The sequence below is a fragment of the Elaeis guineensis genome, chromosome 8 (genome assembly GCF_000442705.2).
Source record: "Elaeis guineensis isolate ETL-2024a chromosome 8, EG11, whole genome shotgun sequence".
NCBI classification, from domain to species: Eukaryota; Viridiplantae; Streptophyta; class Magnoliopsida; order Arecales; family Arecaceae; genus Elaeis; species Elaeis guineensis.
The window spans coordinates 6,130,898-6,143,569 of record NC_026000.2 but is presented as its reverse complement, the minus strand read 5'-3'; the positions used below and the strand labels follow the sequence as shown (position 1 = coordinate 6,143,569).

Here is a 12,672-nt window from a genome sequence, read left to right as displayed (position 1 = left end):
CGAGGAGTTGTACATGGCGAAGTCTCTCACCAACACACTTTTCCTCTAGAGGCAGTTTTACCAACTGCGGATGACTGAGGGACAGAGCGTGCAGGAGCATTTGAGCCACTTCCAGAAGATCCTCACCGACCTTCTCAGCGTTGGCGAGAACGTTGAGGAGAAGACCAGGGCGCTGGTTTTGCTGGCGTCACTTCCCTCTTCGTACGAGTCCTTGGTGACTGCTCTTCTAGTGGGGAAGAGCACTATCAAGATGGACGAGGTCACCGCGGCGATACTCCAGAATGAGGTTCTCAGGAGGGAGAACCCAGCTTCGAGCTCAGGTGGCGATAGCTCAGCTTTGGTGGCTTCTGGAGGTGCAGGAGGCGGTAGACGGAGCGACAGGAGATCGCAACGAGGGCGGTCTAAGTCCAGGAGGGACTTGAGCAAAACCAGGTGTTACCGGTGTGAAGAGTTGGGGCATCTTGCCAGAGATTGCCCTCAACTGAAAAATCGGACGGTGGCTGCTATAGCGACGGCCGACAGTGATTCAGATGGAGATGTCCTAGAGATATCTGACGAGATATCTACTTCTTCCCAGTAGTGGATATTAGGTTCTGCATGCCCCTATCATGTGTGTTGCAGAGAGGAGCAGTTTGACTCCATGGAGAACAGTGAGAGCACTGTATATTTGCCGGATGGATCGAGCTGTGCGATCAAAGGCATTGGGACGGTCAGCTGGAGGACACATGACGGTGCAGTGAGGAGATTGGGGGAGGTCCGATACATACCCGATTTCAGGCAGAATCTTATCTCACTTAGCAGATTGGATTCGAGAGGCTACAGGACGGTAGCTGGTGGAGGATCCTGAGGGTGTTACGCGGCGATAGGATTGTGCTGGAGGGGAAGAAGGGGAGGAGAGGACATTATTACCTGGCAGGGAGCCCAATGCGAGGTGGAGCTTCGGGAGCCAGGTGGAGCCCAGAGCGAGGTGGAGCTCCAGGAGGCGGATCGGGCACGAAACAGGAGACTCGGGAGGACAAGAGGTGACGTCGCAAGGTAAGACTCCTATTGCCACAGGATGATGCCCCGAGCAGGTCTCAGGTCAGGAGGAGCACAGCATACGACGGAGATGAGATCGAGCAGCCTGGCTCGACTCCCATGTTTGCCCATCCATGATCAGCAGGCGATTGTCCCAGGGCATGGGGGCGAGGAGATCCAGAAGCTCTCGGAGTTTGGAGGAGGCCGAATATCGAGTCGAGGTGGAGATTGTTAGAATTTGACGCCTCGAGATTCAGTCCACATTGAGCCCACAGCGAGGTTCGTGGCAAAAAATGGAGTCCAACGAGACCAAGATCACCTGAATCGGAGCTCGGATGGAGGAGATACGAGATTTTGAAGTCGGCATGAGAATCGAGGCGGCGGAGGACCGCCGGCGACCGGCGGCGGGCGGCAGCGGCGCGCGGGACTCGCGACCCAGGCCCGCGCGGGACGCGCGACCCAGGCGCGTGCGCGGCCCAGGCGCGTGCGCGGCCCAGGCGCGCGCAGGCCCGCGCGCCGGCCCAGGCCAGCGGCCTGCTGGCCCCCTTGCCTCGGTCCACCATGGACCGGGCGGTCCACCATGGACCGGGCGGTCCACGGTGCGACCTGTGGACCGCGTGGGCGTTTCCCACGCATTTCTCGCGGTCCACGGCACTATTCCGTGGATCGAAAAGCGATCGGACGGCCCAGAGAGATCCCGATCTTGATCCGACGGTTCAGGGAGTTTTTTGGCTTTGTTTAGGACTCCTAATCCCTCTCTAATCAAGTTTAAACCTACGTTTAAGCCTTTAAAAAGGCCTGAGACGAACAGAGAAGGGGAGGTGCTCGGGTTTCTCGCCGTACGAAGGCCGTACGAACTAGAGGAGAGAGAGAGGCGTGAGGTTGCTGTGAGAGAAGGAGCAGGAGGCTCCTGGACAGCGGTCGCCAGGCTCTTCAGGGGTTCAGGGGGGTCTCCAAGAGAGAGAGAGCTTTTGTGAGGGGAACTTCAGATGAGAGAGAATTGGGTGTACAAGGGTTGAGGGTGAGGTCTCCTCTTGTAAAATTTTCTTTTCATAATGAAGTTTGCATGCCCCGTAGAGGCGAGTCCTTTTGTGGCTGATCCACGTATTTTGATTGTTTTTCTTTTGTTTTGTTTCTTCTTTCTTCCTGCTGCATCGCGTGGTACTGAAAGGATCTTGGGAGGTGGTGTCTTGGCCAGACATCCATCCAACATAATCATTGCAGTCGAAGAGTTAACCTTCCTTGCTGGTGCATTCCCGTTGATCTATTGATTAATCTCCAAATAAGCCAGGAGCAGGATTAGCCGAGCAAAAGATGATCATTAAATAGTTTAGAGTTTGCTTTGCAGAGTGAACAATGAAAGAGGGCCATCCAACCTTTTTGTTGAGAACCAATGGGATCAATAGGTCGACTAGAATTGCTTATTCTTGAGTAATTGATGGGATTTGAGCTCCCTTCAATTACATAAAGAAAAGGGAATAATGAGATGTGGGTCAACACTCTTGAGAGACCCAAGTACAATATGGTAATTGTAGTATAAGATGGCCCATTCGTATACTTGCATGATGATCTTGTAAATCCCAAAATGTTCAACTGTTGTCTTCGTCGGTTCACACGGCCAAAAAAATCTTGAAATCAAAGTTTATTTTACACTATGCCTAGCCCGACGGTAGTCAAAGAGATGGCAATCACTATAAGCTTATAGGCCCTACAAGCACGCAAGACAATCAACTTGTACATCAACCATGTTCACAAATAGTGGAACAAAGTTAAAATGGATCAAACCTATAATGATAGTTTAACATGCCTAAAATTTATCCAGAAGTCATAAATTAAATTAGTTTCTCAACTTTTAAATTGAAACAACTATCAAACCTTCAATTTGATTATAGATAATTCTAGGATAAGTTACAATGAAGCAAGTACAAAAGTAAGATCCATAAAATCATAACATAATAACCATGTCCATACAAAATGCTAGCAAGCCTCGCCTCCAATCACCCTCCTAAAATCATATGCCGACCTCCATATCTTGCTATCTGTAAAATAAGAAAAAGTAAGATAATGGGTTCAACAGTTTATTAAGTATCCTACATCTTATATAGGAAGAAAATCATAAATAAATAATAAATATATATTTTTATAATATTTTGTGCTCTACATGTTGCCATACCATGGTCGATGCTGTTGGTACTAGAATTATCTGAATTCAACCCATATAAATTATTTTAGGGCATGCTTGAAACATAAAGACATAAAAACCGAACCTAAAAGACTCTTATCATTAATATTCCTATCACTTACCTATCTATGTATTAGAATTGCGATCATCAAAACAACAAAGCAATAGGAGTAAATATTCGTTGCATCGGTGGTACCATGTAAAACTGACTCCATTGCTCTCTTCGACATTAAAATCAATCGGTCATACATTCCAACTTAGGTAGATATATTAAAAGTTTTCCAACCATGTCAAATGAGTTATGTCAAATGAGTTATATCAAGACAACGAGTCCGAAACTATATAATGACATTTAGCATGACTTGAAAACTCTCAAAATCTTTACCCATACTTTAATAATACTACACTGAGTTTGGAGGTAGACAAGCAGCTCATCCATCAACCGTTAGTAACATTATGTTTGGGTCCCACACTTATGAGCTGGATCCCCGGTGTCCGTTGTGGCTTACAGAATTTTATGACATGCGGCATGACTCCAATGGACCCATGTCCGCCGTGCATGGTGTCCATGTCCGCCGAACCCAAGTTCCAGCCAAACGAGGAGTGGGCCCCATACCACGTGAAGCGATCACTGAGATCTCCCGTGCACCGTCCCCTACGTGCCACGTGGAACCCATCTCAGTCTCTCGAGGCCTAGGTGGTGGGGAGTACGAAGAATGACGTCACTGTAAACAGTAATTAAAGATACGCCTACGGTTTCATGGTTTTGATGGCTAAGATAATATTTATTAAGATTTAGTAAACTGAGACGTCACCCGAGATACAGTGAAACCAAGAGACACGTGTACGGTTGGGAGTGATTGCAAATTATTTATTTATAATATTATGCTACATCTGTATCCAGATATTAACAGAGTGAAAATCCCTAAATACCCCTAACGCCTACAATTTCAGTAAACTATTAAAATATAATTTTAAATGGAGACCATCTGATAAATGTAAGCTGTTGATCTTGTCATTATATTAGCTAATAATATTTTCTTAATTAGAAAAATAGAGAAGAAAGGGTCTTTTTGTAATTTAGCTTCTTACGAGTAGTATTAAGGAGAGTGAGGGGAACTACTTTCCGGATCGTGATCGTACCGAACTGGAGTGGCTTCCAGCTCTCCAAAGGAACCATTGCTTCGTGCGTTCCCTCTTCCAAGCTCACTCGCATGGCGATGGCTGCGATGGGGATATCACGAATCTCGCCCTCGAGAATCCTAACCCCTTCGACCTCTCCCTCTCCTTCTCCCTCTCCCGATCGGACCTCCAACGATCTACCACTTTGCCTCAGAACTTCCTCGAACCGGGGCCTTTCTTCCTCTTTCCACTTTTCCGGCGAGGCTCTCTTCTCCAAGGCCGCCCTTGGGCTCTGGACAACGGCCGCGGAGGGGAGGACCCCGGTTCTGGTTTCCCCCAAGGCGGTCACGGACTCGAGGAGCTCGCAGACGTGTCTCGATCCTGACGCCAGTCGAGTAAGTTGGTTTGTTTTCAATATTGGGGCTGTGAGATCCTGAATGATCAGGATTTTAGTTTGAGTTCAGTGACTTCGTTACGTTCTTTAATTTTGATACTGAAATTACTCGACTTGCTGGAAATGCTGGCGTTAAAGCTTAAAAAGGGGAGCGTCAAATCTTGTTCGAGCGAAAAGAGCAGCTTTTTTATAATTTTCTAGGGTTATTCTTGATTTTATATTGCTGCTTTTTATTTAATGGTTTGATCTTTGGGGATATCAGATGTTAAATTTTCCACGAATGGTATATATTATATAATATTCGTTCTTGACGTTAATGTAGTCTATGCTAACAGAATACTTACCAAGGGAAGGATTAACCCGGAAGTGTTTCATTATAGTGCAGTAACTTTAAAATCCAGGAACTTTGGTTCTGCGGTTTTCTAGTGTAGTTTGTCGATTTGTTGAGTTTTGTTTGTGTTTATACTCTGCACTATTTTAAAGTTGTTGGTCCACATCCACAGTGTGTGAATTACCAAAGGATTCATCAAGACTAGAGAACAATGTTTTATGATGTGCCTGGCAAATTTTTTCAATTACTGGAAGACCTATCTACCATTTTCAACTATTTAATTTTCAAGTTGTCATAAATCACACAGTTTGTTATAAGCTGTACAATTTTGAAATGCACTTTTTTAACGGGCTTGCAAGTATGACCACACAAATGTTGATTCTGATAAATATGGACTTGATCAAAAGGGCTGTTCATAGTGCCTCCAATACAAGAGTGCGTAATTTTCTCAATTAACACTGTCGGCTACTCAACGAAATGTTCTGGTGCTCCAAATCTTGAATCAAAACCGCCTAGCAATTTCCAAAATTTTAACAGACTCAGATTTAGTAAGTTCATCAATGGTTGCGTTTAACATAGATTGCCGGTAATTTAACATGGGCCCATCAAATTACTGCATTTGGTATGTTTTTTAAGTGGCAATCTGGATTGCCAAGCAGATTACTTTGGAGAGAGGTGGCTATCCAGATTACCACATATTTGGTAATCTTGCAATATTTCTTTTGGACAAAAATACTCTCAAAAAATTCCACGGTCTTCTTCCTTATGATGGGCAGTGGAAGGGGGGGGGGGGGGCCAAAATCGGCGCCTTCCTCTACAAATCCGGCCGGCGACGGTCTGAAACCAGCCGATCGGCGGGCCACCGTCGTAGCCCTCACCGAGGGGTTGCGAGGGCAACGTGAGCGGCTGGCCGTTCAAAAAGAAATGGAGCATGGTGGTGTAGCTCTCACCGAGGGGCTGTGGAGGTAGCGCGAGCGGCCGGTGGGTGGTATAAGTGGCCAGGGGGCAGCGTCGGGGGGCCGTGGGGGGTGGGGTGTAGGGGATCGACGGCGTGGGTGAGGGTGGCGACGCAGGTGGGTGAAGGCTGCGATAAAGGTGGCTGTGGAGGACGTGGGGTGTGGGTTCGCCGGAGGGCCAGGGGACAGTGCAGGGGGTAGTGCGAACGACCGAGGGCAGTGTCGGAGATGCAACTGCTGGGGGCCGGGGGCGGAGCAGCCATGGGTTGGGGGGTTGTGGCATGCGGGGGAAGGAGAAGGAAGAAAAAAATAATATATTATATTATATATTGTATATATAATATAATATATAATATATGTTATAATATATAATATATTTTGTTCTTTTATTTTGAAAAATTAAAAATTTTGTGCATGGAGTGTGATTTTTAATAAATTTGATTTAAGGATATTTTGAAAATTTGATGTTACATTAGCAGTTATCTGATTGTTATATCAAACATAATAATCAAGATTTTCAGTAATTTTACTGCAACATTACCTGCATGTACCAAACACAGTAATCAATATTACTGGCAATCTATCCAGATTGCAGATAATCCATATTATCAGGTAATCCAGATTAAGATTGCCTGGCAATGCATCAAATGCAACCTAAGTGCTAATGTTTTCAACTTTGGAGCATCCATAAATGACATCATCCATCCTTAGATTTTTCGCCTCCTGTTGTATATTAGTCTAGCATAATGGGCCTAATGCCCTAACCTGACCTAATTAATCATAAATACTGATAGCATTCCGCCTCCTTTTTATTTTTATAATGCTTGATGCATACTTTCTGGGCCAATAGGTTGCTCTCTGTCACTTTCAGAAACCACACAATTGAAAGGGCTTAAGTACATAATTACATCCTGATAAAGATCAACACCTCTTGATATGCCTATTTTAGACATCAAAGCAATCTCCTTCACTTGAATCCCTCTAGCTTGGCTCTTCTCAAGGTCATCAACGTCGATGAGAATTATGATACTTATGGTATGCAGAGCACCACAACATGGCTTGATTACTTATTTGAATTATGCCATGACATTCATTTGTCCAACACTAATAGGACTTGATGGGGGTTCTAAGTTTTAGGCAAAGTTCATATAATCAAAAACTGGCTCTAATAAGTAACAAACTAATGCCTTTACACTAGTCTACCCCATGTCCTTTTTTTTTTTTAATGTTCTTTTTGTTTTTAAGGGATATTCTTTGATCTCATGGATCTTTCCCATTGTCATCTTCCTATATTTGGATGGTGTTTCTGCAATGACTAGAAATAATTATCATGAGAAGCCAGTTAGCCTGCATTCAACACTCCATTGCATTTTCAAAATCGAAATTTAAAATCCACCCCCACTAATAAAATAACAGGAGACTTTATCAAGAGCAGCAAAACTGAGGTGCAAAGACCAGTCTCTCAAGAAGAAAATATGGCTGATGACCTCTAGAGATGATACATGATAGTGGAAGAAGAAGCGGTTATTTCTCTCTAGCTCTCTTGTACAAATTAAAAAGACAGATGATGAGGGAGTCAATTTCATGTTGAAGGGCCAACCAGCCTATGTTAGTTGGTATCCTTTTCATTTGGGAGAGGTCCTGTGTTGAATCCCGGTGGTGGCATCCCCATTGTATTCCTCAAAGGGAAAAAGAAAGAAAGGAAAAAAGTTGGAGGGCCATTCCTGTTGATTTGTGCAATCTCATATCTCAGTAACTTGAGCTTGCTCCTGGTTGCATGAAGTTGATGTTTACTCCACGTAATTCAGCTAGATCACTTGCTTCCAGGAAGGAGCTTATTTACAGATGCTAAGGGATACTCAGGAGTAAATGGCTTTATACTTGATTGCATGCATGTCCCATAGTCCTTACATGGTTTTCATTGTCTCTGTATGTTGTGCTCATTCTTTTTGTATATTGACTTTCTATTTGTTTCTGACTTTAGTTTAATAGCTGATCAACTTGATCTTTGGGAAAGTGGGTGTGACTGTCCTCTTTTTTCCATAGAGTGTTTTGGGAATTATACTTGGAGGTGGAGCTGGAACCCGTTTGTACCCTCTAACAAAGAAGAGAGCCAAACCAGCAGTTCCATTAGGAGCCAACTACAGGCTGATAGACATCCCTGTCAGCAACTGCTTGAACAGTAATATTTTAAAGATTTATGTTCTGACGCAATTCAATTCTGCTTCCCTCAACCGCCACCTTTCACGAGCTTATGGAAGTTACATGGGTGGATACAAGAATGAAGGCTTCGTGGAAGTTCTCGCTGCTCAGCAGAGTCCAGAGAACCCGAACTGGTTTCAGGTTATTTGTTTGAATTATTCTTTTATTCTTAGTCTTTTATGTGTCCATGTTTAATATGTTTTTTATATTCTCGACGATCTACATGCTATTCATCCAAGTTGAATTTTTTGGAATTTGATGGTGGATACTCATCTTTCTTTTGATAATGGGTGTAATTTGTGTTATTTAATGATGGTACTGAACTATAGAAGATCATGTTTTCTTCATTGTGAGAATTCTTTTTGCATTGGCAGTAAAAGTTCAAAATGCTGTATATGTCAAGAATCTAGTGGTGCCTGTTGAGGATTGATATAAACTATCCCTTTCTTAGTTAACTTTTCTTGGATAGGTAATAAAGATTTTGATAATGAAGTAATGATCACATTAAAAAAATAGCCTCTGGTCCTCAAGGTGGGAGAATCATCAGAATTTTAAGGTGGTGAAGTTTCCAACAAGCTCTCTCATTCTGTAAAACCCTCTTTAAGCAAGTAATGCCACCATTATTCTATTTGTTTGATCGATATGTATACTTGCCGCACAAGAGGCAACAGTCCAAATTTTGTTAATGGAAGACATGAGACAATGAGGATTTTAAGCTTCCCTATCCTAAACATTGATGCTATGCATCATCTCCCACCACAAACCTCTCCTGGAAAGAGACTCTGAACAAGAAAATTCCCTCCCTCAAACTACTGTAGATGATGCTTTATTTCCAGCGGTCTACAGGCTTTAGGGTGAATATTAATATTTCATTATTTTATATAATGCCAGTAAATAAATGTTCGTTGAGTTCATGGATCATGAAACATCATAATCAAAGCCCCGGTTCTTCTTGTTATTTCTGGATTTTTTAGGCAAGTAGTTGCAGATAATTGCAGACAAGAGCATGCCTGCTGGGTAAAAGTCATTAGGTCATTAACTGAGAGTGAGTCCTGATGTTCCTTCTTTTCCTAGCTCAAGGTTTGGTTAAGCTGCAACAGAATGCTATCTGCTGTTTGGAATGGATGTAAAGAACAATCTTACCTGAAGCGCCAGTCCCCCATAAGACGTACGATCTTGTAGATTTTAATATTTCGAGTTGGAAGTTTGAAATTGGTGCAAATACTTGAAGTAAATGATAAAAGCAATTGGAAAAAAATATTTAGAGATCGCTAAATGAAGTCTCCAAAATCCTGTTGTTTTGTACAAATGCAATTAACTACCAATTGCATGTAGTGAGTGGCATTTGCACATGAAAATTCTCTAATATGGATTTCTTATACGACGACAACTGACCTTTAAGTTACGAACCTGTTAGGTTGCCAGATGATGGTAAAAGCATTTTTCTTAAGCCTCAATAATTCTTACTTGGTGGAATCTCCTGTAATGTATTTTTCAGGGTACTGCGGATGCTGTAAGGCAGTATCTGTGGCTTTTTGAGGAGCACAATGTTATGGAATTTCTTATTCTTGCTGGAGATCATTTGTACCGCATGGACTATGAGAGGTTTATCCAGGCACACAGAGAAACAAATGCGGATATCACAGTGGCTGCACTTCCAATGGATGAAAGGCGTGCAACTGCCTTTGGCCTAATGAAAATTGATGAAGAAGGACGCATAATTGAATTTGCAGAGAAGCCAAAAGGGGAGAAGCTGAAGGCAATGAAGGTAGGGACTTCCTAAATAGCTTTCTGATGTCCCTAAGGCCATATATGTTGTTAAACATTCATTCTAATGTAGTCAGCATCCATAATCGAGGTTATAAACATGTTAGTTTATTCATATTGCATCTTAATGAACTTGTTTCACAATCTTTACCTTGTAGGTTGACACCACCATTTTAGGCCTTGATGAGGAAAGAGCAAAAGAGATGCCATATATTGCCAGCATGGGCATCTACGTGATCAGCAAAGACATAATGTTGCAGCTATTACGGGGAAAATTTCCAGGAGCCAATGACTTTGGAAGTGAAGTAATTCCTGGTGCTACCAACATTGGAATGAGGGTATGCCTAATATTTTAAAGTGAGTTACTAATTTATCATTTTCTAAAAGATTAAAACACTCTTTTCTTGGGAAGTTGAAAGTTATCAAAGAGACAAAGTACATCAAAAATTGCCTTCAAAACAGCACTGATTTGAAATTTGTTAAGATCTACTCAATATTCGATTTGTTCTTTTAAGATCATTATCCTTGAAGCATGACTGCAACATCAAAATACCATTCTTTACTGGAAATTATCTTCAACTAGTTTCCAAATTCTTAATGCATGCATTAAACAACAGAAGAAGACTGATATGATTTACTTACAATTCTAAAGATCCTCCATAGAAGGAAATGTCTTTATTGCATACCATATGGTGATGTTGCAGTGGATGCAACAGTAGTGAGATTCTCACTTGTCACATTACAGAGTAAGATGATAATAGTTTCATAATTTCAGTTGTTTTTATGTATTAAGTTTACAAATGCCTTGTAAAATTATAGGTACAAGCTTATTTGTATGATGGATACTGGGAGGACATCGGGACCATTGAGGCATTTTATAATGCAAATCTGGGAATTACTAAGAAGCCAGTACCGGATTTCAGGTATTTTTCTTAGAAGGATGATGAGAAGGAACTGCTGTTTTTTATTCTTAAAAAAATATGTTCCTTCCGCTGCTCATTAATTCTTGATCTAGCAATAATTGTAGAATCTGAACTATATGTGCAGCTTTTATGATCGTTCATCTCCAATTTACACACAACCTCGATATTTACCACCTTCAAAAATGCTTGATGCTGATGTTACAGATAGTGTTATTGGTGAGGGATGTGTGATCAAAGTAAGTTAATTTTGTGTATATATACATTTTCTACTTGCTGTTTTTTTCTCAGAGGTTGAACTTGTCTCTATGTACAACAAGAGTGAAGTATATCTGCTGGGATCTTTTCCCATCTATGAAACTGTCCATGCTCATAGGACGCTTGATTTTTTTTTCTTTTCTGATATCTAGAGTCTAGATATCCATCTCTCGTTACATGGAACTTCTGAAGATTCAAACAACCTGAAGTTTTCAGTAATGATTTATAAGATTGCACATCTAGTTTGCTGGATATTTTCCTGATGAGCATCATTATTTATTTTTGTGCTATCCACTGTTATTTTTCAGTTCTGCCTCCAAAAAGCCTGCCAAATTATGGCTTCTTCTGGGATTTTTTGTTCTCTTTGCACGATTTTCCTGCATAGGCTAATAATTTCGGCAAAAGATGAGATTCTTAATAAACATTTCTGATATTCTTTTACTAATGTATTTGCAGAACTGCAAGATTCACCATTCTGTAGTTGGGCTCCGTTCTTGTATTTCTGAAGGTGCAGTCATAGAAGACTCGTTACTGATGGGAGCAGATTATTATGAGGTAATTTTGCATTTGAAAAATATGAAACCCAAGCAAGTTGTTATCGAGTGATATCCAGAAAGATAAATGTCCACCAGTTTTTATCTTTGAATAAGGTTGTTCTCCTTATTAAAAAAGAAAAAAGGTTGTTCTACCATGATAATAAATGTGATGTACTATGCTGTCAGACGGATCAAGAAAAGAGGTTCCTGGCTGCCAAAGGTAGCGTTCCAGTTGGCATCGGAAAGAATTCTCACATCAAAAGAGCCATTGTAGACAAGAATGCTCGTATTGGAGAGAATGTCAAGGTAGTCCTGCTGCGCTCACCTCTGCTAGGTTTTCTTCATTTTTATCATTAATGGATTTGGAAATGATGCATTGAAAATTTATTAATATTCTCATTGAAAGACATCACATTTAGTACTCGTGTAATATACATTATGTGGCCAAATATGTTCACATCATTCATGCATGTAAATTTGGTTTGATTGGTTGGTGGGATATGTGTGTCCTTCTAACAGTTGATTGGTATTCCAGATCATCAACAGCGATAATGTGCAAGAAGCAGCAAGGGAGACGGATGGATACTTTATTAAGAGTGGTATTGTCACGGTAATTAATGATGCTTTGATCCCTAGTGGAACGGTCATATAGAACCTTCAAACATCAGGATCATGAATATGATGGAGTAACTCTTTGTTCACCCTCATGGTGAAGAGCGCAATATCTTTTTCTTTTTTCTCTCTCTTTCTTTTTCTCTCCACCCCCCCCCCCCCCTCTTTTTTTTTTTTTTCCCTTAGTGTTGTTGTTGTTGTAGTTGTTTTGTGGTGTAAGGTACTTTAGTGGAAGATCCCTAGCAAGGACATTTCCTGTATCGAAGCAAATACATTTTCCTCACGATTAATGTCTTGGATAAGGTTCTATTCTGGGTCGATATCTGATTTCTTGCTGTTACTTGTGGAGGGCCTTGGATATTTGGGGAGCCCTAT

General features: G+C 41.7%; 1 protein-coding gene across 1 annotated transcript; it reads left to right on the top strand.

Annotated features, from left to right (window-relative positions):
• Positions 1-4,332: 4,332 nt before the first annotated feature.
• On the top strand, positions 4,333-12,580 carry LOC140859770 (glucose-1-phosphate adenylyltransferase small subunit, chloroplastic/amyloplastic-like). The gene is made up of 9 exons (XM_073262300.1): positions 4,333-4,716; positions 8,049-8,345; positions 9,703-9,972; positions 10,130-10,309; positions 10,791-10,894; positions 11,019-11,130; positions 11,606-11,704; positions 11,872-11,991; positions 12,221-12,580. Exons 1-9 carry the CDS (start codon positions 4,414-4,416, stop codon positions 12,335-12,337), a joined length of 1,602 nt encoding a protein of 533 aa, XP_073118401.1. The 5' UTR covers positions 4,333-4,413; the 3' UTR covers positions 12,338-12,580.
• Positions 12,581-12,672: the final 92 nt, after the last annotated feature.